Consider the following 25,592-nt stretch of genomic DNA (forward strand, 5'->3'; position numbering starts at 1 on the left):
CGACTTCCCTGTGCTGTGTGATATACCGACTTCCCTGTGATGTGTGATATACCGTACGATGCTGAGGAACCATGCGAAAGCCGGCCAACCACCAGAGGTATACACGCGGCTGCTAAGGTTAAATATTATTTTTTTTGTAAGGATCAGTATATTAAGTTCTTGTATGTTGTTTGCAGCCCTCCATTTCAGGTAAGAGAGAAACTATACTTTTGTTTTAAACATCTACTCCTTCTTATCTACTCTCTTAATTGAATGCCCATATTACTTTAATATCAAACATCTCAACAACATTTCCTCCTCCTATAAGGGATAGTGTCTACACAACAATACCTTATAAAAAATTTATGAGTTATCAGAAAAGGCTTGAATTACGGTGACCTTTACCACATTGCCGTATACTGCCCATAATAACCATCTTCAACAACATACCTTGCTGCCTTGGTCATGTTGCTGCATATATATATATATATATATATATATATATATATATATATATATATATATATATATATATATACATATACATATATATATATATATATATATATATATATATATATATATATATATATATATATATATAGACCGGCGAAGATTTCAATTCGTATTATAATGAAAATAAAATTTTGCTTCATTTAAGTGCAACGATGATGGCCATTGCGTTCCTGGTACGGTTCCGGTGGATCCCTGGATGACCTTTGCTCTGCAAACACAACTAGCACTACAGGTAAGCACCATACTGCTATATACATACACCCAGCTGACTAGGTTCCTCCCCTCCTTCAATGGTGTATAATGCGATCAAACTACTGCTGGTATACGTAGCTTTAATTTGCACAGTCGTTCTTCCATTTATACTTATAGTGTTTCTGTCGCATTTTTCCTATTTTAGAAAAGTCCAAAAAGGTTCTATTAAACCAGTTCTCCAGTGACGTGAGCAGGATTCCAAAGACGTGTGTTTGTCCGGGAGGAGGAGGAGGGGGGGGGGGTATTGCAGATTCCCACCGACTGGTTTAAGGAGGGGGTCATGTACTGATCAAAAGGGGCATCAAAAGGGACATGCAGTGATCACGGCCTATCAATTTTTTTTACGAATGAAGGGTGTAGCTGTGTTCGACACCCCATCTCTCATTACGTTTTATTTATCAAAGCGACTGATAACATCAAACTATTTAAACACTTTAAAATGTTAGTCTATGAATATTTACTTTAACTATTATGCCACTTCGTTGGCTTAATTTGTCTCTGTCATTGTGTATGACATTATCTTTTTTCTTATTTTCTTTTCCTAAAGTGTTTGATGAATTTTCGTTGAAGTGGTTATCAAATAGGCTATACACAATCTTTCATTATGTTTGATTTGTCGAAAGCGACTGATAACATCAAACTATTTAAACACTTGAATAAGTTAGTCTACGAATATTTACTTTAATGTCTCAATGTGTGTTTGCCAAATTTTAACTTCGACCTTTCCAGAGTACTGCACTCAAAGCTCAGTGAAAAAAACACCGTTCTATACATTTTTAATATTAATAATCATTATTTTTATTGAGTTATCTATCGTTAAACATTTTGAGCTGAATAAAATTCGCCAGATTTTTTCAAGAGTCCGTAGATTCTTCAAACTTCAATCAAAATTTGCAAGCCCTGCCCAACAGATCATGTGCCAATCAAATCCCTCTGTTTTGTTTACGACCGTTAGGCTAAGGCTTACTTTCACTTTCGTGGCTAGCCTATGTTAGGTAAATTCTCTTGAATAGTATCTTTCTTTCGGTCTCACCGATGTAGCTTTCAAAATTGTAGCCATATCCTACCATTGCAATGAATAAACAGGTGTTATCAGACGATTCTTCCGTGAAATTGGGTCAAAAAAAAAGTAGACGATAAGAGTAAATATAGATTACATTTGTATAATGAACATGCTGATATTGGCCGTCGGCAGTGATTTTACGGTAAATCGTTCGCGCCACAAGGGCAAAAGAAAATATATTTCTTTATTTCGATTGCGACAGCTTTCCTCCATGAAACCCACCTGGTCAGAGTGCATTTAGAATAAGAAACATTGAATCTGCTTCGGAAGTTTGTTTTCCGAAATTTTTCAACAAACACGTATTGAGACTTTAACTACTATGCCACTTGTATGCGTGCATGTATGTGTGTATTTTAAATCCTCCTGCAAGCAGGAACTCGCGAAGAAGCCTCATTGGCTTATCAAAGCCGCAAACCGACCGAAGTCAGTCTCTTAGATTCATATTTAACGTCTATGATTATGAATTGTCAATTGTCAACAACTCTGTGACTGGACGACATACATTAATCTTGGAGTGACTCGAACTCGGGACCTTATGATTGAAAGGCAGATTGAAAGGCATATCTTCGTTGGCTTAATGTCATTTTGACATCATTTTTTTCTTTTGTTTTTCCCTTAAGTATTTGATGAATTTTCTTTTAAGTGGTTATCAAATAGGCTACACAATACACGGCATCGCTTAGTCCATAACAACTTAACAACACTGGAACAATATCATATAATAATCCATGATATATGAGTGAATAGCACCAGTACAAATTTACTACAAGGCTTTTATAAATAGCGCCCCTTATTTAGTCTTTTTTTAAAATATTTATTCAACCACACTCACTGCGCAACTGCAATGGGGGTATTGGAGTGAGGATCAAGTTGTTTGGTTGTTCTTGGGGTAACTTTTCTGTAAAAGTGCCTTCGTAAACAAGTCGAGAGATGGCATCGGGACCTATTGTGACACGCAACTTAATGTTATATTCTAAGTGGTAAATAGAAAATAAAATTTATGGTATGCCAAATGAAACTCACCAGGTATGGTTATGTTCTAAGCAGCGGTATGCAAACATTAAGGCTCCACAACGTAGGATATTCCACAAGGACTGGACCACTACCCACCAGACGACCCCAACCGATAGAATCGATCCCCAGAATGCATGAAAGCCAGCTATAGAATTGTGTAATTAATGTTTCAAAAAAAAAAAAATAACCTATACGATCTCTGCGAGGCAAGCTCCGAATATTATAGTCATATCCCGACGTCTGTTAGATTTGTCGGCGCCCACCAAAATATTTGGGTCGCGCTCATAGATTGTGGACCGTCGTTCTAAAAGATATGTCAATACTTTTAAAGTTTATGTCTATAATGTAAGTTTGTATTTTGCTTACGTAGATTAGTATGTAGTTGATGTAGGCTTATTGCATGTGTTACTAATGTAAAGGGTCCCTTATCACCACATTTAATTTGCCTCATTACATCTGTACAGATCTTGTGACAATATACTTCGTAACATTTTTTTTTTAAATTCTGTTAGGGCGCCACACATCCTACATAATGCGAAGACGCTTTACATGTTACAAATTTTGTAAACTGATATATCAACATTTTTACTACAGTGCTGTCTACGTTTTAGTACAGTAGCAAGATATATGATTACACTAGCCGATGGAAGGCGGAGAAGGGTTCAATCGAGATTGTATATGATTACATTAGTTTATCAAAGGGGACTCTCAAACAAAATGAATCCGCAGTAATCCGTAACAAATTCCACTGCACTTGAATATTTGTCAACAAAAGGCACAGTTTTAATTTACTTTTTTTCACCTCTTCAGTTTCCAACAATTTTACATTGCACATTTTAATATTTTAACAAAAGAGCCCCTTTTTGCATGGCGAAAGTGCCCCCCCCCCAAAAAAAACCTTGACACTTGTTAGGTTAAAAAAGTGGAAGGTCACGTGCCCCCCTGTTCTTCCTGACTCGGCTACTCTAGAGTGGTATATGGTATAATATCCGGTGAGTCTTTCGGCGTTCCATATCATATATCAGCATCAAGTTTGAAAGTAAGGGCGACCAACTCTAACCCATAAATCGTAAGCAATGAACACGACTATTAATCGACAAGCCAATAAGCCACCCGGTACGCACCTTTTACTAGCAAACCAACTCCTGGTGAATTTGGTTGGATTTTCAAGAAACCTATTTGTTTCCAATTCCCATAGGCTATTAACAATAATAACAACAAAGGGAGACGCTTAATACACGCTTACTATTCCATATACCACCCCCCTTCACCCCTTCACCCTCTCACCTTCAGAAGGAACAGCTCATACAGTACCTTTCTAAGAATAAACTAAGAACATTTGACGTAAAAGAATTAATCCGGTAACTTTCATAGAAATTTACTATTGATCCTATTTTTGAATATTGAACTGCGTCAAATTTTAATTTTTCATTTTAATCCACGCAATTTAATCCTGCATACAATTTCCCTTCTCCAGTTTTAGCATTCTTTTCAGAAAGTTATATTACCGCCATATCTCTTTTCTAAGTATGTATGGGACATTAATTCCTTATTTCATAAAAGAGATGGTTTATTGACGAAGAAATGAATCGTGCCTTACTATAATATGACATGCCCCCCCCCCAAAAAAAATGACATTTTAATTGTTTCTCAGGCCGCCGGGCAATCCATCACTGTGAACTAAAATTACAAATGTTTTATATATTTTTTATTATAATTATTTTTTGTTTTTTCATCAATCCACCTACTGCTTTTATTTCTACTTCTGTGTTACAGATAGATGAGCCATTCAATCACGTGACCTTTCTCGATGTGAGTCAACCTTCCCTTTCTCATCTCACAAATGAGTTAAATTTATAATATGTCACTTATATATTATTACTTAACGCGGTGTTAATATCTCATCACGTGGGCAGTGTATGTAGAGGAAATTTAGACTGAGTGGTATTAGCATTTTAGAAAATTGTCCCAACTGGCTGGATTCTTGGGTCTCGAAATATTCTACTGTCTTAAACCTCTGTAAAATAAGACATTTTGGTTGGGAAATTTGATTTGGCACTCTTTTATTATGATTATTATTAATATTATTTACGTTGTCTTAGTTACATACACGTAAGCTTCTATAACAGCTTCAAATACTTAAGTTGTGGTATTCATGGCAAGTTGGACGTTTCCAGGCCTATAGAATTGTGTTATCTATTAGGCTTGTGTACTAGTGTACCCTCTCAAAATAAGGTAGTCCCATTTCTGCAGAATTGCAGGCATCCAATTCAGTGAAGTTCTCTACCTTTTGGCTAAGATCATGTTTAATACCTGCTTCTACTCAGTTCGTTCACATACACATGTGTACACAGCCAATCGCAACTAAGTTCGTATCCAAGCTCTACATTTTGGGTGACTTTTCTTAAAATGTCTAAAATTTCTTAGAAAGATGTAATCGTGCAAAAGTTCATTCATTAGTCTCCAAAGTGAATTAATTTCATTGAAATGATCGGGATGTTTATTTTTTAATTTCAACATCCAACAGGCACACAATGCTTACAACAATAGGGCCGATGACTACGGGAGTAAGTACAGCATGTTGGTAAAGTCTACCAGAATGAACTGATGGCATCCAGGTGCACAACCACTCCCTACCCCTCTACCTCCCTCCCTTCCCTTAACCGGCAGAAATAATGTTATATACATAGTGCATAGTACATAAATATACAACATGTAAACTATTTGCGGTATACAACCCTTAACAGGTGCTAATTCTTCAACTTTTGTTTTCTTCACAAGGTGCATATTGTTGTTACACAAGTTAGCATCTACACAGCCCCCCCCCCCCCGCCCTCCGTGTTACCAAACTGTATCACTGGGTCACTTGGGGAGGGATCACCCCAGCCCCTGACGACACTTCGACCTCTCAGTAAAAAAAACGGTGACTGTGCCCCTGATGGTATCCTAAGCGATTGTAACTCTTAAAATGAAGGTTCCCTTTTTAAAACTTTAATTCACTCACACACTGTGACGAAAGACGTGTGGTTACACAACAACTTTTGATGATGATGATGATGATGATGATGATGATGATGATGATGATGATGATGATGATGATGATGATGATGATGATGATGATGATGATGATGATGATGATGATGATGATGATGATGATGATGATGATGATGGTGGTGGTGGTGGTGGTGGTGGTGGTGGTGGTGGTGGTGGTGATGATGATGATGATGATGATGGTGGTGGTGGTGGTGGTGGTGATGATGATGACGATGACGACGACGATGACGATGACGACGACGACGATGAAGATGACGATGATGATGACGATGACGACGATGATTATAGTGATGGTTATTATTTTCTCATTTCCAAGAAACCTTTTATGGAGAGATTCACTAGAAATGAAACACCATTACTCCATGAATACTAATTTTTTCAAGATAAATTTAAAAAAAAACGCTTAAGGATTTTCTCATAAAATATTTTATTATATTAGAAAACGATACTTGTCTCTGGCCACCGCCTTACAATGAAAGCTGCATCGGCTACGCCAATCATGAATTTAGCATGACCGACATGCTGAATATGGGAATACGAGGTGTAGAACTGGACAACTGGTTTTGTCTAGGCAGAGTAAGTACCGCAGCAGCGATCAACTCTATACGTGGTCTGCATCTTTATATTTACTGACTTTTATCGGCATCGGATGGAGAGTCATCTCAATCTCGTTTGGCCGAGGACGTGGGCGGATCCAGGTGGGTGGGGCGTGTGGGTGGTGAGGGGAGTGTGAAATGATTGATTCTGATGCATCTTTAGCTATGAATAAGGTTTTTTATAGGTCTACACGAAATGCTATACGAATAAGTACTTTTGTTTTTGTGTTGGGACAATTTACTTCGTATTGCTGCCTGGCTTCTGGCGTCAGACCTGTTGTGGGCGTGGGAGGGGAGAGGGTAAGGGGCTACAGCCCAGGGATCGGAGTTGAGTTAAGAGCTCGGGGAAATATGAGATAAAGAATAATGTATTTTTTATTTCCACAATATAAGGTACAGTATACTTGGCAGAACTCAAAATACCTTTTTATCCAAGACCTTGGGCCCAACTGGCCCAGTGACATCGTTTTTCCATGGCCGGATATAGCTCTTGATACCCCTGGCGAATACGTTGTGGTATTTAATATTTAGTTTGCCATTGCATCGTCTTGACTTTCATAATAGTAGTATAGAACGTTCTAAAAGGTTTGCAAATTTATATCAAGATCTTATTTTGAACTCTGACCTTCATTCATACTCTTCCAGATGCGTCTAGCTCACCTTGCCGAAAATTTTCGAATGAACTGCCAAGATGATGATAAACATTTTGCAGAGGGTATAAAGGAGATAGCTGATTGGTTGAATTTAGGGAGTAACACGCAGGAAATTATACGCATATACTTAAACGTAAGTTGTGCATTTGACTGTGACGAAATAAACGGCCGCAGCGCAGAATCGTGTCACATTGCGAAGTCTAGATATAAGCATGGCAGGCGCGGCGGAACGTAAAAATTATTGGGGGGCTAATGTGTGGGGACTATCTAAGCGGAGCGCCACCATCGGTTGGCGCGGAGCGTACAAGAAAATTTTCGGTTTTTTTTCAAACCCCCAGGTGGCCGGAAACGGCACTTCCCGAGTGTTTTATGCTGCGAATACCTAGCCCTTAAATATGGGTCTCAAGCCTGCAATTTCTCAGATTGCACGTAAAAGTCTGTAAAAACATTGTAATTTGTATATTCGATGGTGTTTTAAGAGAGTAGCTATTACTCGTAGTGTACTCGCAAAGACGTTTTTGAGTGTAGTAAGGGCAGTGGCGGAGCTAGGGGTATTGGTCGGGGGGGGGGCCAAAAATGGTCTGTAGGGGCGCTTTCGACACTATCTAAGCGGAGCGCCACCACAGGTTGGCGCGGAGCGTACAGAAAATTTCTGAGTAAAGATACTCCCTAGATTGCAGGAAATGACCCTTTCCGGGCCTTGCTAATTTGCAGATAAACGGAGAATTAATAGGTGTCGTCGCCATTTTGTCGGAAAATTACACCAACAGAATATGACAAATGTCAATAGGTATATGAGAGCGCAATAAAATAGTCAATAATCGCGAACAAGTAAAAAGTAGTGAAAAGCTGAAAAGGGCGCCAGCAGTCCATTTGAGTCCGTCAGGGGGGGGGGCATCCGCCCCCTGACTGTATATATGAACGCTCCGCCACTAAGTAAGGGGATGTTGGAGAACTGGCTCAAATAAGGCAAGTCATTGGCCTAAGACGAAGTTGTGTTACGCTTACCGGTACTCACACTCACTGCTTCCACTTTTCACAGGGCGTGAAGACGCGGTTGGGGTGACAATGTGGTCTATAGCCAGGGGACGAGCCGAAGGTCCCCCAGCAATTACTAAAATTATTACACCTATATAGTATACGTGTGCATCGGACAGATCGACAAGTATGCATTGAAAAATGGGCAGATGCACGTTTCGGAGCCTTGGTAAATATTGGGGGGGGGGGGCTTATCATGCATTTGCCCCCTCAACTTTTTCATTGGGGGGCTGAGCCCCCCCAAGCCCCCCGGTTCCGCCGCCACTGAAGCATGGCATACGTTCAGTAACTTCTAAGTATATTATTAGTTCACCTCAGATGGTTCATTAAACCAGGGGCCCATTGTCCACGAGCCACCAAGGGTTGACTCCGAAATTTTGGGCCAATGGTTGAAACTGCCAGGCATGTTTTTGAACAAACAATTGCATGAGTATATCAACATGCCGAAATGCCATAGTCTGTGTTATTACACAACAACAACTGGTTTTCCTAACAAATTAATTTCGCATGTTCAATTCCAATTTTATAATGTTTCTCTATAATGTTACATTTATGACTTATGCGTGAAGTGGAGTTTATCTGCCCCAGCTGTTACATTTGAATCGGGCTCCTGAAAACCTCAGCTAAGCCACTGTGTATATGGAATGAGTATAAAACTAAAGAAACGTGTGGCGCCAGTTGAGTATGATAACCTGCTGTGAATAGGATCTTTGACCCTCATAATTCATCATGTTACTCCTGGTATGTAAGACTGGAACCCAATGTCCTCAAACCCTTAATAGCTAAGCAACTGGATTACTTCTCTATTCATTCAAGCCTCTTTATTTTAGTATACCTATAGACAAATCAGACCAGATACGGGAACTCCCCCCGTTCTTATCCCGTTATTAACGGGGTTTATAATGCCTTCCCTACAGTCACCCACTCCCTCTCCCCACCCCCTCCCCACCACCCACACCTGGGCTGTGTCAAGTCAGATCGGCGTATCCATATGTTGGCCTGGACATATTTCTTAACCTAGAAATGCAAACAACATTAATACGGTATCTTTCATGTTTTCTTTCCATCTCATAGGAGAAGTCAGACCAGGGGTATGATCACTTAGTAAATGGACCAATCAACACTTACCTTGGAGGGAGGGTACTTACACCACGTGACTTGAATGAAACTTACCAAGGTACTTGGCCAACACTCCGACAAATGAAAAAGGTAACGATAAATATGTACATTTATATATAGATATATATATATAAATATATATTTTCGGTCACATGACACGATATATTGACATTTCTGGTGATGTTTCCTTGAAGGGATTTTCCAATGATAAATGTTTCAAAACATCCTTGTAAATTTTCTCTATTACAGTCAGTGAATATCACATGTTTATTGGTACTATATAAGTTCAGATGTTTAGGCTCTTTCTCTCTTCTTTTCACTGCGTTTGTGATGATATTAACTTCTTTTTTTTTAGGACGGTAAAAACGTTGTCATCGCAACCGCCAGTTCCGGTGATACTCCTGACAAAGTATTCACTCACGGGGATTTATTCATTCATAAAATATATTGGACCGATCGGCCAATCAAAGAGGTGAGAATGCTTTCATGTACATCTATAGAGTATACATCGAAGCAAACTATTTTGTCAGGATCTTAGAATGACTGGAGCTCACGGTCATAAACAGGACCGGAGCTAGACTAATGTTTTAGGAAGTCCAGCGCTTTTCTGTGGGATGTGGTACAGGCATGACCTATATTTGCAAAACAAAATTTCTTAACTGTTTTGAGACGGGGGCTGACAGAATGGGGAGGGGGGTGCATACATTTCGTTTTATTACATTTACTAAATATCTAGGCCTATATGGTTACTTATTTTATTATATATATATAAATATATATATATATATATATATATATATATATATATATTTATATGCCATTTATCTGCCATTGATTGATTTGCAGTTCACTCCGTATCCTGAGTGCGGTGGAAGAACTTTCAACGAAACAGTTCGCTATTACAGTGATAGTTCACACTTCCCGTAAATATTCAATTAATTTTTTGTTTACTGCACCTCTACCGTATCCATATCTATTTGTGAACTTTAATTTCCATATCTATCTATCTATCTATCTATCTATCTATCTATCTATCTATCTATCTATCTATCTATCTATCTATCTATCTATCTATCTATCTATCTATCTATCTATCTATCTATCTATCTATCTATCTATCTATCTATCTATCTATCTATCTATCTATCTATCTATCTATCTATCTATCTATCTATCTATCTATCTATCTATCTATCTATCTATCTATCTATCTATCTATCTATCTATCTATCTATCTATCTATCTATCTATCTATCTATCTATCTATCTATCTATCTATCTATCTATCTATCTATCTATCTATCTATCTATCTATCTATCTATCTATCTATCTATCTATCTATCTATCTATCTATCTATCTATCTATCTATCTATCTATCTATCTATCTATCTATCTATCTATCTATCTATCTATCTATCTATCTATCTATCTATCTATCTATCTATCTATCTATCTATCTATCTATCTATCTATCTATCTATCTATCTATCTATCTATCTATCTATCTATCTATCTATCTATCTATCTATCTATCTATCTATCTATCTATCTATCTATCTATCTATCTATCTATCTATCTATCTATCTATCTATCTATCTATCTATCTATCTATCTATCTATCTATCTATCTATCTATCTATCTATCTATCTATCTATCTATCTATCTATCTATCTATCTATCTATCTATCTATCTATCTATCTATCTATCTATCTATCTATCTATCTATCTATCTATCTATCTATCTATCTATCTATCTATCTATCTATCTATCTATCTATCTATCTATCTATCTATCTATCTATCTATCTATCTATCTATCTATCTATCTATCTATCTATCTATCTATCTATCTATCTATCTATCTATCTATCTATCTATCTATCTATCTATCTATCTATCTATCTATCTATCTATCTATCTATCTATCTATCTATCTATCTATCTATCTATCTATCTATCTATCTATCTATCTATCTATCTATCTATCTATCTATCTATCTATCTATCTATCTATCTATCTATCTATCTATCTATCTATCTATCTATCTATCTATCTATCTATCTATCTATCTATCTATCTATCTATCTATCTATCTATCTATCTATCTATCTATCTATCTATCTATCTATCTATCTATCTATCTATCTATCTATCTATCTATCTATCTATCTATCTATCTATCTATCTATCTATCTATCTATCTATCTATCTATCTATCTATCTATCTATCTATCTATCTATCTATCTATCTATATATATATATATATATATATATATATATATATATATATATATATATATATATATATATATATACATATATATATATATATATATATATATATATATATATATATATATATATATATATATATATATATTAATTATTTAGTACTGATTCAAAGGAAGTATGGATAAATTAATGAAAGAAGTCGATGCATTCCTCTGTTGAGTTATCAATGCAATTTGGGAGGGGGAATTGATATTGAAAAGGACCCCACACCTCTTTGGATCACGGTTGGCATAGGCGGTCAAAGTTTAAAAGTTAAAACAAATATTTTAATATTGCATGAAATATATGCGTTCGATCATGATGTATTGTGGGTACGCATAATTGCAGATTTCTTGACTATGACGGCCCAACTCGAGTTGGGGTTATCACTGACCTCAGTGATATGATGAAGTGCAGGATAGAATTCCCAGCTTGTGATCATGTCAACCCCGAACTCATCAAAACGGCAGTGTATACCTGGGCTGAGAGTGAACCATCGGTACCCCTCACGAGAAACTCCTGTGTAATGATCAGGTATAGAGATAAGATAATATTACATAGCTTACTCACTTGACGACTTGTTCAGAGTGATCATATTGCAATTTAAGAAAATTAAAAACTGGTTACCCTATCATTGCTATTTGAGCGAAGTTGGCTGATAATGAAATTTAATACATTATGATAGTTTTTAGTCACTCCATGCGACTTATATGTAAATTCAGGAAACAAACAAATCTTATGTCACCGAACTGATCCATTATCAGTACTCTTACTTCCTCTTTCTCAGTGCAAGTTTTGATACACAAGTTTCCATTTTATTAATTAAAAGTGCCTCTTTTGGTAATAAAATGTAGCTTGTTTTTATTTCTGTAATTAAAATATGGCCTTTTGCTGAATCAGTGAAACAAACTGATCAATCACATCTCCCACTGCCCTTGAAGTTTCGGCCCCTCTCTAGACATAACCCTATTCTGGTGCCCCCGTACTTATGTGAAGAATAGTCGTCTGAGATAAAGAATCCGGGCACGAAAACAAAACGTTAATTTACACAAATACGGTGGTCCTGAAGAGACATACAGTGTTGTGTTGAAGTTTGAGCATGTGACCATTTTTTTGATTTTCTAGCATATTTAGGGACAGCACTGATGACCTTTAATACTGGCCTGGGAAATAGATTAAGAGTGACTAATACACTTTTCTATATTTGTCAAATTTTGCCATTTTCATTCGAGACGGACATGCATGATATCATATCAACCAAATATTCGGTTCTTTTCTTGCAGTAGTGAAGATAATCGCTGGTACGTCGAAGGATGTGAGGAAGAAATGCACTACGCATGTCAGAATGCCAACGATCCCAATGATTGGATCATGAGCGAGTCACGTGGTCCGTACACCATAACAGAAATCGTATGCCCACCATCTTATAAATTCAGTGTACCACACAATGGTTACAGACACCAAAAGGTAGTAAACATGTGCCGTTAAAGTTTTCTTTCACGGCGAAACTTTTAGCTTTATGACCCAAGACAAAATTAACATGAAATATCTGGAAATACTCTTTTAAATTAATTAATTTGACGATTACGACGGCACCTCGGTGCAGTAGATTTGAATGTTAGTCTTCATCCATTGTTTTATTAATTTTCAGTGGCGTAGGAAGGTACTTTTGAGTGGGGGGGGGGGGGCTGAAGACTGGTGACCGGCCTGGGGGAGGGGTCTAAGGGGAGGGGGTGTCCCCCTCCCCTTTGGAATTTTTTTGCATTTCCAGGTGGCCTCAGATGCAATTTGGTGCAATATAGCACACTTCAACACCTACTCCATTTTGTAAAGAATTTTGCATTTTCACCTGGTCTTAGATGTAATTTGGTGCTTCAAATGAGATTTTTTTCTCATTTGGAAATGAAAAAGGGGTTTTCTTACTTGCGGAGCGGGGGGGGGGGCGGAACGATACTTCCGCCTCCCCCCCATATTTTTCACTGGGGGGCTGGCGCACCCCAGCCCCCCCGGTTCCTACGCCCTTGTTAATTCTAATAACTCAACAAAACCAAGCTTTTTGTTTACTTTATATGAACAACATAGCAACCTTGGATGAAATTCAGCATACTACTTCACTTGTATTACATTGTAAACAAAATCATTTCAAGCCAAACGTCTTATAGTTTTCCATGGAGGATTGTGTTGCATTTGAGGTATATAACTGATGCCATGTGTATTAGACTATATAGGTTTACGGTTAACATATATACAAAATTAATTATGTGTCATACGTCATCTGCTCTCATAGAAACATTCTCTTCTATCTTGCCTTGATATTGAAACATTTATTTGGCAGGGGGCGAAATAGGGTTCAATCTGGGACGGACGGGGGGGGGGGGTAAGGGGGGCACGATATGGTTTCCTTGTCTGAACATCATGGAGGGAGGAATTAATATCTAATATCAACTATTGTTTTTACCTCTTTCTTTCGATCTAACAGTTAATAGAAGCTGCTAATGGTACTTCAGTATGGATCAACTATTCCCCTTGGTTACCAGGCTACGATGATCCCGGACAGGAAGCGCTCACCACCGAAGACCCGTCCGATGCAACGGATATGCAACTTTCAATAATGGTTAGACTACTTTTTGCCGTTATCTTGGCCACGACGTTGATCACATATTAGAAAGTATTACAGAGATTTTTAATGTCAGTTCTAAGTAGAGTAATATTTTGGTTTGATGAAACAGTAGTTATTGGTGCTGAGCACACTGTCAGCATCTACTGAGAATAGGACAGGGTTTAACCTTGTTTTTTGTTAAAACTTTATGGAGTAGCATGTTGCAGTTCATATCATAACCCAATCCTTGGTGAACTACAAAAAAAAAAAACTTATTTGAGTAGCCATTGATAACCCCCAAACCCTTCCCGCCCACGGTTAGATCACAAGGAGCGAGTGAAATCATAAGAAAATGTTAATTTAGCAATAAGAAATGAATTCCTTTCTTTATCAGCATAATATTAAAAATGTCAATTTCAAGTTTAAAACTTAGAATATTATTAAACTTTCAATTAGAATTTCAAATCCAAAACTGACAGAAGTGTTTATTAACAGTTGAAAATTACTGCTGAAATTTCCATGACAACGAAGCAAGACAAAGCAAACAAATAACAAAACAAAGAAACAATGCAAATGTGTTTATCAAAGGCGAAAAGTTTATTTTCTTTGCAAAAAAGATTCTTTTTATGAGAAATCTACTACCAAAATATACAGAATACAAACAATGTGCAAATTAAATACTTTTATGATATTAGTACTGCAATCTTGCAAAACATTAAAATTATGTGATAGTGATGGGCAAAGTGAATAACAGTACAGTGGGGGGTCACCCATATCTGACATCCCCTCGTCCCATTCCCATACCCCTCCCCCGGCATGTCCTCTTTTACATAAACATTTTGATACATGACTCATCAGTGAGCCTTCCATACTGCCCCCCCCAAATAAAACAGAATTTGTTTTGGTATCTTCCTACTTTAACATAATCAAACCATATATTACAAAAACAATTTTCAAACAGCTGTTATCTGTATTTCTGCAAAGTTTACTTGTGACCTTACACCAAATTATGAATAAATTATGAATATATAATCACTCACACTCAAGGCTGCTGTTCATAGTTGAGATGTAGTTCATATGATTTAATATGTCTTTCAAGCAGTGACTTCACTCATACATTTAGAAGTGTGGGGGGGGGAGCAAAAAGTAGATCAACATTTGGGGGGAGCACATAATTTGGATAAAGCAAGTTTGACACAAGAGGTTTTTGGTTCTCATCTTATATCAGCAGAAATTTGGAGGGAGACGTACGTAAATTAGTAGTCAATGGAAGGAAAAGTTTAATGTATCTGCTTGCCTATGTTGTTCCTTGAACATAACAAATTGCATTGGGGAGGAGGGAACAAACATTTGAGGGATTGCATGGCACTTCCCCACCTTCCCCTTGGAGACACCACTGCTTGCATGATATATAGAATATTATAAACATTTTCCTTGTCTTTTTCTTCTTGTAATTAAAAATTCTATTATCATCATCTATGTAACTAATTCATCGTTATTATGGTATTATTATTTTACACACATCTGTGGTTAACATTTCAAATTCAATCTTTAATTTTATTCCTCATCCACAACCTTGTTTTGAGAAGCTAACTTTAAGCCTAAGTACACTTTCTTTTTATTTATGTTTTGCATTCCTTAACAATACTAAATCTTATTGATGTTAATTAACCTCCCCCTGCCTCCCCTTCCCTAATTCTACCCATGTATCCTCAGAAGAGGTCTGATGTGTCTACCTCCTTAAATTCTGTCGTCTCTTGATTCCCGATGGAAAAGCTTAAAGACAAATTTAAAAAACTCTTACCATGCCAAAAGAAGTCGTCTTATTCAAATTTCTACAAATACCTAAAAGCCGACACCAATAGCCTCAAACATGAAATGGAATGATTAATAAGAAGCACTGCAATAGTTTCCTAGGTAACATATGCGAAATTATTTTCGTTCCAATATCTATGATTGAAAGAACAATGTAACAAAAGAATTGAGAAATTTCCTGCAGATTTCACATCTGTAATATTTCCCTAACTACCCTCCCCCTACCTATCCTCATTTTTGTTCTACGTTCGTTCACCGTCCGAAACAATTGCAAGCGGAGAGCCTTCCAAACTTTTGGCAAAGTTAGAATTAGATGGCAGTTATTGATCAGAGATAAATCTAACATGATATTTTACTTCTTACACAAATTACTTTAAAAATAAAAACATGACCCAAAATTTCCCAAATAGAACCCAAACCAAATATAAAGTACAAAATAAAAAAAAAAATGTTTTGTGTAGGAAAATGAAAACACATCTTAAAAGAAACATCCGACTAGCACATTCAGTGTTGATCTTTGACATCTTTCAACTCGCAGTTTGCAGATCCATATTACCCTGTCTTTGAAAGTACTAGGCAATGCTCCCATCGAAATTATTAACAACCTCTTGGTTTTGTTTGTGAATGTGGGATGAGAACTGTGAAGAAGAAAACAAAATAGATTAATATAGACTGAAAATATTGGAGCATACAAGGAACTTTCCTGCTTCAACCACACTGAGAAATTTCTCTGCAATATAAAACTCTTTAACCCCCCCCACCCAACCACCCACCCACCCAATTGCTTCAACCTAATCTGTCATCGGAACACGTCTGAATTCCTTAGTTTTAGATGGCCAAAACATCAGAACCCGAGTGTTTTAATGCGAAAATTTAAAGAGTCAGCCAATAATTCTTGTAAATACTATTGTAAGTTTCTTGTTTTGCCATCTTTACTTCTCCTTTATTGCACAATTACACAAGCGAAAAAAAAGAAGGGGGGAAGCATAACATAATATATAGGTGAGTTTTTGTTTACAAATGTCTATTAAACTAACCTCTCTATAACTCATCCTTCTTAGGTGATATAAGCATCAGGGATTTGTCCCTCGTTGGTTTATAGGTTAGTAGCTTTGCATAGTCTTTAAGTAGCTTCAGCCAATAGCATTCCACCTCATCCAGCTTCAGGTGGTTCCAAACAAAATCACGGCCTCTTTAACATGAAGAAAATAAAAATTGTCGTTCGTTACAAACAAAATCACGGCCTCTTAACACAAAGAGAATAAATATTTCTCGTTAGTTACAGAATAACAGACGGCAAAAAGGCAAATGACTAAAATAAAATCATGATGTTCGAGAAACGATTAATGTTGATATTTAATGAATCAAAATTCAGTTGTTTGTGTTTGTTCGAAATAACGTCATGAACATGTATTAAACCTATGTGGGGATTGGAAAATTGTAAAAGCAAGAATATCTGTAAAGGATGATGTTGGGGACTGGATTTTAGTTTGATATATTACCCCTCCCTAAATTAAAACGTCTGAATAAATTTAAAAAAACAATTCGACTTGACATCAATAAACAAAGTTTCTCCAGTGAAGATTTCATTCCTACAGTATATCACTTTTATTTGTTGGCAAATCACAAGGTTTGGGTGGCCTGATGAAACATGTTTTCAGAGTTATCTATGGTAAATATTGTGTTTTATTTTATCCTTCTGAGATGCACCGTGTTGTTTATGTGAAGCTAATTATTAATTTAATCAATTTCTGAGTTCACTGGTTTCATCCCATCCTAACCAATAATTATTTTTCAGCTCTTGTCCATTGTTTCTTTTTCATTATTCTTCAGTCAGACTGCTGTTCATGATTAACACTACTGTTATTGATACAAAAACATGCTTTGAAAAGTATGACTGTTTTTGAGATACCATTTACATTTTAGTGACACAGGAAATTGGGTTGATCGGGTCCAAACAATTTACGACCTGCACCAACAATTTAAGGCCGGGACACAAACAATTTAAGGAGGGGCACCAACAATGTAACATGGGGCACAATGCTTATGTCCTGTAACTTGGGACATCTCTTTTTGGACATGATGGTGGCACAGATAGGAACACGGTAGCCTGGAAGGGGGGGGGGGTGAGGGGAGGGCCTAGACCTGGGTACTTCATTCTCTAAAATTACAATGCAAAAAATACCAGAACCTATCATGACAAGCTTTTCCATCATCCACTGTGATTTCAATACCATTTGGTACAAATTTTAGTTATTAAAGTTACCTTTTAGCAATCGCCTTGGAGATGTCCTGATTTGCCATTGCAAATTCGATCAGCTCTCTGTAATATTGAAGTGAGGATACAAACGGTAAGTTGCATTAAAAAACAAAACAAAAAAACAAAATTAAGACTAAATAGCAAAAGCAGTGTAGTGTGTCTGAATGTCAACATACTGGGGAAGATATGGGTGGGGTTGTGGGATGGGGTAGGGTGGGAAGTAAATGGGAACAGTTGGTTTTGGGTGAAGGAATGCATATTAAGCCTTAATCGTATATCCTGTTTTTTCTGTCTGTGTTCAGTTTAATATGAAACAATGGGTGGGTTGTGGGGTAGGGTGGGAAATAAATGGGAACATTTGTTTTTAGGTGAAGGAATGCATATTGTGCCTTAATCTAACATCCTCGTTTTTCTGTCGGTGTTTACGTTTAAATATGCAACAATCGACTACACTATCACACAAGCCACGTTCGTCTTCTTTCTTCAGAGGTTTACACCACAACCCCTCCTACTGCATACGGAAACAGATTTGTAGTCACCATGGTTTGAAGGAAAAACATAAGTAAAGTGTCATGGAACAAACATGACAAAAAAAATGTAAAAGTCTGTTTGCTAGGAACCTTACTTAGTATTCTCCAGACTGGAGGGTAAAGGTATGTAATGAACCCATGGCTTGAGTGCTGGATAGAAAAACTCCAGCCACTGGTCACCGACATGAAAGACAAGGGAACCGCAAAGGAATAAATGTTTAAAACGGAAGCTGGCAGCTACACCGCGAAAGTTGAACAGGTATCTGTAATGGAGAAATGTGTGACACATAATTAATATATGGGTATCTGTAATGGAAAAATGTGTAACACATAATTAATATGGAGGTATGTTTACATTAACTTTTTGTCTTAATATTGTTTTATAATGACAATTCCTCCTAGACTTGTCAAGTCCACAAAATGAAAGTTAAACTGTCACTGATACATAAATTATAATCATCCATTGTTCCACCTGGTAGCATAAATTAAAAAACTAACCTGTATTTGCAATGTTCTTCGAGTGTTATAGGGTCTGCAGGGGGTAAGTACAATGTGTCCTGTTAGAACCAAAAGAAATAGAACATGTTCCGTCACTGTCAGTGATACTATTTTAAAAGTTAAAGTTAGGACATTTATTTGTTTTTAATGAAATTTTTATAAACATTTATAAGCAAATCAAGAAGCAGCAAACTGATGGGGAAATTAAAAAAAAAAAAGTGTAGATTTTTCTTGCAACTAAGATAGAAAGACTCAAATAATTGGTACAAGTTAACATGACAATGTACAAAACTACATAAATATCCTGTTCTAAGAGAATTGAAAAAAGAACCACCACACTAAAAAAGAGAAAAAAGAAGTAAATGTAACGTACTGCATCTGATTTCCAAGCTTGGTTTTTGGTGTAACGAGCATTGACTAGTTCAGGGTTCGACTGGGAGAGGCGTACTAAAGGATCTCTTTCGGCACTCGTTCTGAAAGGAAAGTAAGTTGCTATTTAATGTAAAGTGGCATCATTTCGACAATTGGGCTGAAATGTTTTTAACTTTGCTTACATTTAAATATTATCAGAGGAATATAGTATTCATACACCTGAAACTTTCCATTTGTGATAAAGAACCTCAAAGTCAAGAGTATATTGTCAGCAAAGCAATCACTCCCAAATTTGTACCAGATAACGACAAATCAAAAGCATTACCCATAGGGTTTAGTAGCGTACCTCCCGATTAATCAAGATGGTCCTGTTTTTGCAACATATATGTTGTCCCATCGGTTATATAAAATTGTTCTGATTTTCTCAAGGTCCTTGTGCCATTCAAAATGATCACTGTTGTTACAATATATGCAGACTAAACAAATGTTGTATGCATCATTATTCGCAGCCTGTTTCGAAAGCATAGGTATGACCATTTTCAACATACAAGATTGACGGTTGCATATTAACCCTTTTTCAAATCCAAAATTTCTTGAAAGGAGAGGGAGTATCCCACTTTTCAATAAAAAATGGAAATAAAGTAACTGCAGTTATGTAGGGAAAGTAAATATTAGTGAGGATTGTCTATCAGAAATTCAGAGACTACCCAATGTGATCCATTCTCAAAGTCATTTGGACAAACTTTGGCAAATTTTCAACCAAAATTTGAGCTGTAGACTAAGATATTGTGATTTGGGTTTCAGCTAACTTTGTGATTTTGTCATCCCTTATTTAATGAAGTTGACCAAAATATAAAGAGCGAATAGGCTGTGCATGAATGTAAATAGTCTGCATTCAAGATAACCTACCTTGAGCCAATAAAGAATGCAATATCTTCTTTCTCTTCCCAGGGTATCTTGTCAGCTTCCCTGGATAACATGAAAAGAAGGGATAATCATTGGAAAAGAATGAAATCACAACAAGCCCAAGATCCAGGCATTGCCAAACTTGAATGTTAACCCCAGTGAAGTAGTCACAAGGGGACTGCAGGGGGTGTAGACCCCCACATTTTGTGTCCCCCCCTCTCCAATAAACGAAAAGTTATTACAAATATGTTTTTGAGTTTAGAAAGAAGGTTCTGCCTGCCTGCAGAGAAAATCATTTTGGCCCCCTAAAATGTCTAGCTACGCCCATGGTTAACCCTGATATACTAACTTTCCTAACATGTAATCATTCAAATTACCCATACCCCCTCCCCCGATCCCAAACTTTACTGATTACTAACCCTTCCAATTATATTTTTCTACCTTAAGATTTGACAGGACCAAAGGGACAGCTTGTGGCATTTGGCTTTCATCTTGGGCTGACCAGAATTCCATTTCTACCTCTAACCACCCAGTAACCCCTCCCCCTTTCCCCCCACCCCCATCCAGCCATGTCAGGAAAACTAAATGTTAACAGTTGCCACCATGTCACAAGCCAATCAGCCTTAAGAATATTAAAAACAATCATCATAAATTACATTTATATAGCGCTTAAAACAGCGTTTCAAAGCACTCTACAAAGTAGGAAAGAGACAAAGGAAACCAAGGAAAAAAAGAAACTAGGAATAAAATAGAAATAATGGGAGTGTTTACTATGCCTACTCTATAAACATCAATGGCAAACACTGACTTGTTTAACTTTGTTCTAAACTGGTCCCATCTTCCAAGCCCAGTTGGGAAAATGGGCCATACTGCTGGTCCGCCTTCCCAAAATGTCCAAGCTGGATACATGATATCCCAATGCTGAGTTTTCACCTGTGATATAGGAAGTACAAAACATGAAATTTACAGTACTTACTGAGCACTTTATTTGTCAACACTGAGGAACTGTTTGTCAAATATCAGCTCCATGCTGCAATACTGTAGATCCCTTAAAAATTAAATATAGGCAAATGTGACTCAAATCAAACACAGAACTCTCTTGTCAAATGGGGAAATAAATGGGGCGAAAAGGAGGGGGAAAAAAAAAAAGGGAATTGATAATGCTTGCTTTTTACCTTGCTGAATGAAAAGACAGGTTTTGGATTGATTGGCTTTGGACTCTGAGGCCAGTCTCTAGGATTTAGAATAAATTCCATGTTTGGAAGCTTGTGTATGTTCTTCAGGATAAAATGTTCCACGCCAGAACATCTATGAAGAAAGAGAAAAGGAAAAGGCCTTATATATTTACAGGTTAACCAGAGAAGAAATCCTAGCTGGATTTCAATCATGCATATGGACATGGAGAGGTTGTCTTTCAAGGTTGACCCTTGATGCAGACTACTTTAGGGTGCCTTTGTTTGTGCTTATTATTTTTAAATTAAGTATGCAGACAAATGTTATATATTATTTCATATTATCTGAGGAAATCCAGTGTATGCTTGTGGTTGTTACCGATATCTTTGAGTAACTTTCATCTTTTTAATACTGATATGTATGCTATTCAAGGTAAGCACAAGCAACGTACTTCCTTTCAATCCTTTATTCTCTTTTACTTTAATTAACTCAATTAAAACAATAATAGTACCACTTTTTGTTTTACTAACTGTGATATGTTAAGCTTGTTGTGATTCAAAAGAATTCATTCTTCATCAAACTTGAAACAAGTAATGAGCTCTACAGCCAGGGAAAGAGACATAACTTATGTTAGAGTCTGGAAACACACTGGACATTTCAGACTACCTAAATGTGGTCTATGCAATCCCTGAAATGTCACTGACACCTACAGTATATCCCATAGGGAAAACAAAAGTATTTTCAGATTATCTGGCCAAGTGCAAGACAAAAGTATATTTAATTCTTACCTCGCAGGGAACATACATTTCTCCCCACGATAAAGTTTATGATTTATGATCTGGTACTTTGTCCCCATTGACTTGGCAGCATCTATGTCATCTTGAGAGATTCCACCTCTCTCCTTCCATGGCGCCAGATCTTCATCAATCACACTATAAAGGAAACGGTGATGATGTTACCTTACAATGTAAAGATAATGTCTTTATACTATCAAAGTAAATGTAATGCACTACAGACTAACGGTATGTGAATAGTACCTTTACTTTTTAAAAAGCAAAAGACCTTTACTGTAGTTGCAAGATGAAACTAAGGTAATACCTTTACTCTTTACAAAGCAAAGGAAATTATTGTAGTTGCAAGATAAACTAAGGGAACCTCTTTTCTTTGTAATACTAACGCTAATGCAGGGAATAGCAAAATTGTGTCGCAATTGTTAAATTTAAGGTAGTACTGTTACAACACACAAAGTAAAGGGTGAGGTTGTAGTGGCCTCACATGACTGACAGACTCGCCTGTGTTGATATGCTGTAGCAATAACTAGAGTGCTCTGTAAGTATCTCTTATATCTAATATTTGTACCAGTTGAAGTTTCTCTCTTTACGACTTACTCGGTAAAACAAGAGCAATCATTTTCAGTAAACTCTTGATAGTTCTTCAAGGCATCATCAATTAGGCTTTTATATTTAGACCACTCATCTGAAAATAAAATTTAAGTGAAGTAATACAGATTCAATCATGCTGTGCAGATACAAAATTGAGCATATCTCCAAACATGCTGCTTTTGCTTAAAAACACGATAAAATTACGTTTTTAATAGACCTTACAGAAAGTTTACACTCAGCAGGACAAAGACTATCAAGGCCTAGCCCTGGAAACAATTCCATGGAACATTTTTAATATTCTGTTAGTTACCAGATAGGCTAGGCTCACGAAGTTGGAATCCTGAAACAGTTTACAATCGGTGCCATACTACTTAGTCCAACGAACTAAACAAACTTGACGCCTATGATCTTACAGTCTCAGCTTGCGTCGGCCTAAGATAGTCCACATTATCATGATTTCATACAAAGAAAGCTTGTAGCGCAATTGGTAGCTGCACACATTAAAGCCAAACAACATATATTTAACGATGACGTGTAGAACAAACCGACCGCAAAACCACACAGAACACAAAACATACGTAAAATTACCTTCTGCGACAGAATTATCACTTTTTGCATAGCAATCTGTTACGAAGATTGGACAAAATACACATAAAAAAGTGTAAATCGTTACAATGAAAGACTTCTTCAGCACCTTCTTCGAATACATGGAGGCGGCCATTTTAATGGGGTGCACAGAAGAACGATGTCAAATTTAAGGTATATCGTTTTCTTCTCTGTTTACGTTCGAGACATTACATTTTACTCCAAGTTATTGATTGGCAAAAACCATGATTGTGCCATTTTTAAAACCTTATCTCAAGTACATTCATGTCTCAAATTTAAGACCTAAAAGAGGGTTGAGGGACTTGATAAGATTGATGTGGTAGAGGTAGTAATAATTTTCGCGGAAGCCTTGTTTCTGTATTGATTTTCAAGTTGTAGGCCGGCCTAAGTTAATCTTCACAGCTGCAATTTGCGTTTAATCGTTACAGCAAAGACAAAAGGCAAAAATGACAATGTAAATAATAAAGAAAAGAAACACCTACTACACAAGAAGAGCACTGTGCAGTGATTTTTTTTTAACGGCAAAGTTTATAGGCCTATTGTATCTGATGCCATCCTATAAAGGCCATAGGCCTACGTATATTGGGCGCAAATATTAGCATGCTGAAAATCGCTAGAAATGTTTAAAACTACTTCCCTAAAGGCTCTGAGCCTCCAAGTTAATCCAAAACATTTAGGAGTGTAAAAATATTGTTGCAGTTGGTTAATTCTAGGCCACAGTACAGCAGGGGCGTATCCAGGATTTTCCAATAGGGGGGCGCCAGGCATGAATGATCGCCGTCCTGGGGGAGGGGTGTACAATTTTTGCTTTCGAAGAAGGGCTGAAATGCAAAACGGTGTCATATGCATGGGCGGCGATCCGTACTTCCGAGTGGGGGGGGGGGGGGGATATGACCTTGTTGGCTATCTAAGCGTAGCGCCACCATGAGTTGGCGCGAAGCGTACAAGAAAATTTTGGGATTAACAAACCCTCTAGATGGCCGGAAACGGCACTTCCCGAGGTTTCCAAGCGGCATATACCCAACTTTAAAATAGGGATGTCATGTCCGAAATATCTCATAATCAGGATCCAAAATACTTTTTTTTTTTAAATTTCGGGTGTTATTTTGGGAAAATTGCCCCTGTCAATCTTGTTTCAGGCGCAACGTTAGAATGTTCGAGAGCTCTTTTATATTATTCGATGAAAGAAAATGGCCTCATGCAGGCTATTATAGGCCTATACACATGCAATACACAATTACACATAGTTACATTCCTAGGTACCGATTGCTAGGGCATCCGGGTGAAACGTGTATTAAGCATTACCCTGGTTACATGAGATTCTCAGCTGTTCGAGGTAACATGTACGTGTGTAGGCCTACTATAGGGCCTATATGAATACTATGAGGGTGCATATATGTACTATATCAATACCGTGGGCGCAATAATACATTTTGTTGTTATAGGGCCAATGAAGCCTACAGTCAACTATTTTTGCTTTATAAAGACGCTTTATTTGAAAAGATCGCACTGCGTTTATGGTAGGCGAGAAATGAAGCTAAAAAAGAGCCGTACATTAACGAAGATGCATAAATGTAGGCATGAAAATATTCTTATCCCTGGCATTTGGTGGGGGGGGGGGGATATGGTGCATTACATCCCCTCCACCCAGGATCGCCGCCCATGGCCATATGTGATCCATTTTTCGACCTTAATAATAAGCAACATTTCCAGTAAATATGGACACAAAATGCACAATTTAGTATGGCTGGCATGTCACTTAGTGTTTATAGTGATAATACAAACACAATTACCATCTATGTTTCTAAAACTATTATGCCGCCGAACTTCGCCAGAACCTTTTTTTGGCAAACAAAAAATAAAGCATACGGGAGGGGGGGGGGGGTTGA

At 37.1% G+C, this 25,592-nt stretch overlaps 2 protein-coding genes across 2 annotated transcripts in view; one reads left to right on the plus strand and one right to left on the minus strand.

Annotated features, from left to right (window-relative positions):
• LOC139962067 (uncharacterized protein MT2135-like) overlaps positions 1–18,858 on the plus strand; it is an 82,905-nt gene extending 64,047 nt beyond the window's left edge. The window contains exons 3-14 of the mRNA XM_071961916.1: positions 641–727; positions 4,601–4,636; positions 5,352–5,391; positions 6,318–6,454; positions 7,120–7,260; positions 9,240–9,374; positions 9,640–9,756; positions 10,131–10,207; positions 11,911–12,096; positions 12,846–13,029; positions 14,042–14,176; positions 18,724–18,858. Of these exons, the coding sequence (XP_071818017.1) occupies positions 641–727; positions 4,601–4,636; positions 5,352–5,391; positions 6,318–6,454; positions 7,120–7,260; positions 9,240–9,374; positions 9,640–9,756; positions 10,131–10,207; positions 11,911–12,096; positions 12,846–13,029; positions 14,042–14,176; positions 18,724–18,771 (1,323 nt within the window). The 3' untranslated portion in view covers positions 18,772–18,858. The remainder of the gene's footprint in view (positions 1–640; positions 728–4,600; positions 4,637–5,351; positions 5,392–6,317; positions 6,455–7,119; positions 7,261–9,239; positions 9,375–9,639; positions 9,757–10,130; positions 10,208–11,910; positions 12,097–12,845; positions 13,030–14,041; positions 14,177–18,723) is intronic.
• On the minus strand, positions 14,736–23,844 carry LOC139962072 (protein O-glucosyltransferase 1-like). The gene is made up of 12 exons (XM_071961924.1): positions 23,686–23,844; positions 23,104–23,191; positions 22,504–22,647; positions 21,718–21,850; positions 21,351–21,475; positions 20,546–20,605; positions 19,638–19,737; positions 19,265–19,323; positions 18,862–19,029; positions 18,243–18,299; positions 17,014–17,168; positions 14,736–16,614 (listed from the first exon to the last, which is right to left on the minus strand). The coding sequence occupies exons 1-11, from the start codon at positions 23,816–23,818 to the stop codon at positions 17,018–17,020; spliced, it is 1,218 nt and encodes a 405-aa protein (XP_071818025.1). The 5' UTR covers positions 23,819–23,844; the 3' UTR covers positions 14,736–16,614; positions 17,014–17,017.
• Between the last annotated feature and the right edge of the window lie 1,748 nt (positions 23,845–25,592).

Source organism: Apostichopus japonicus, chromosome 20 (assembly GCF_037975245.1).
Source record: "Apostichopus japonicus isolate 1M-3 chromosome 20, ASM3797524v1, whole genome shotgun sequence".
Classification (NCBI taxonomy): domain Eukaryota; kingdom Metazoa; phylum Echinodermata; class Holothuroidea; order Aspidochirotida; family Stichopodidae; genus Apostichopus; species Apostichopus japonicus.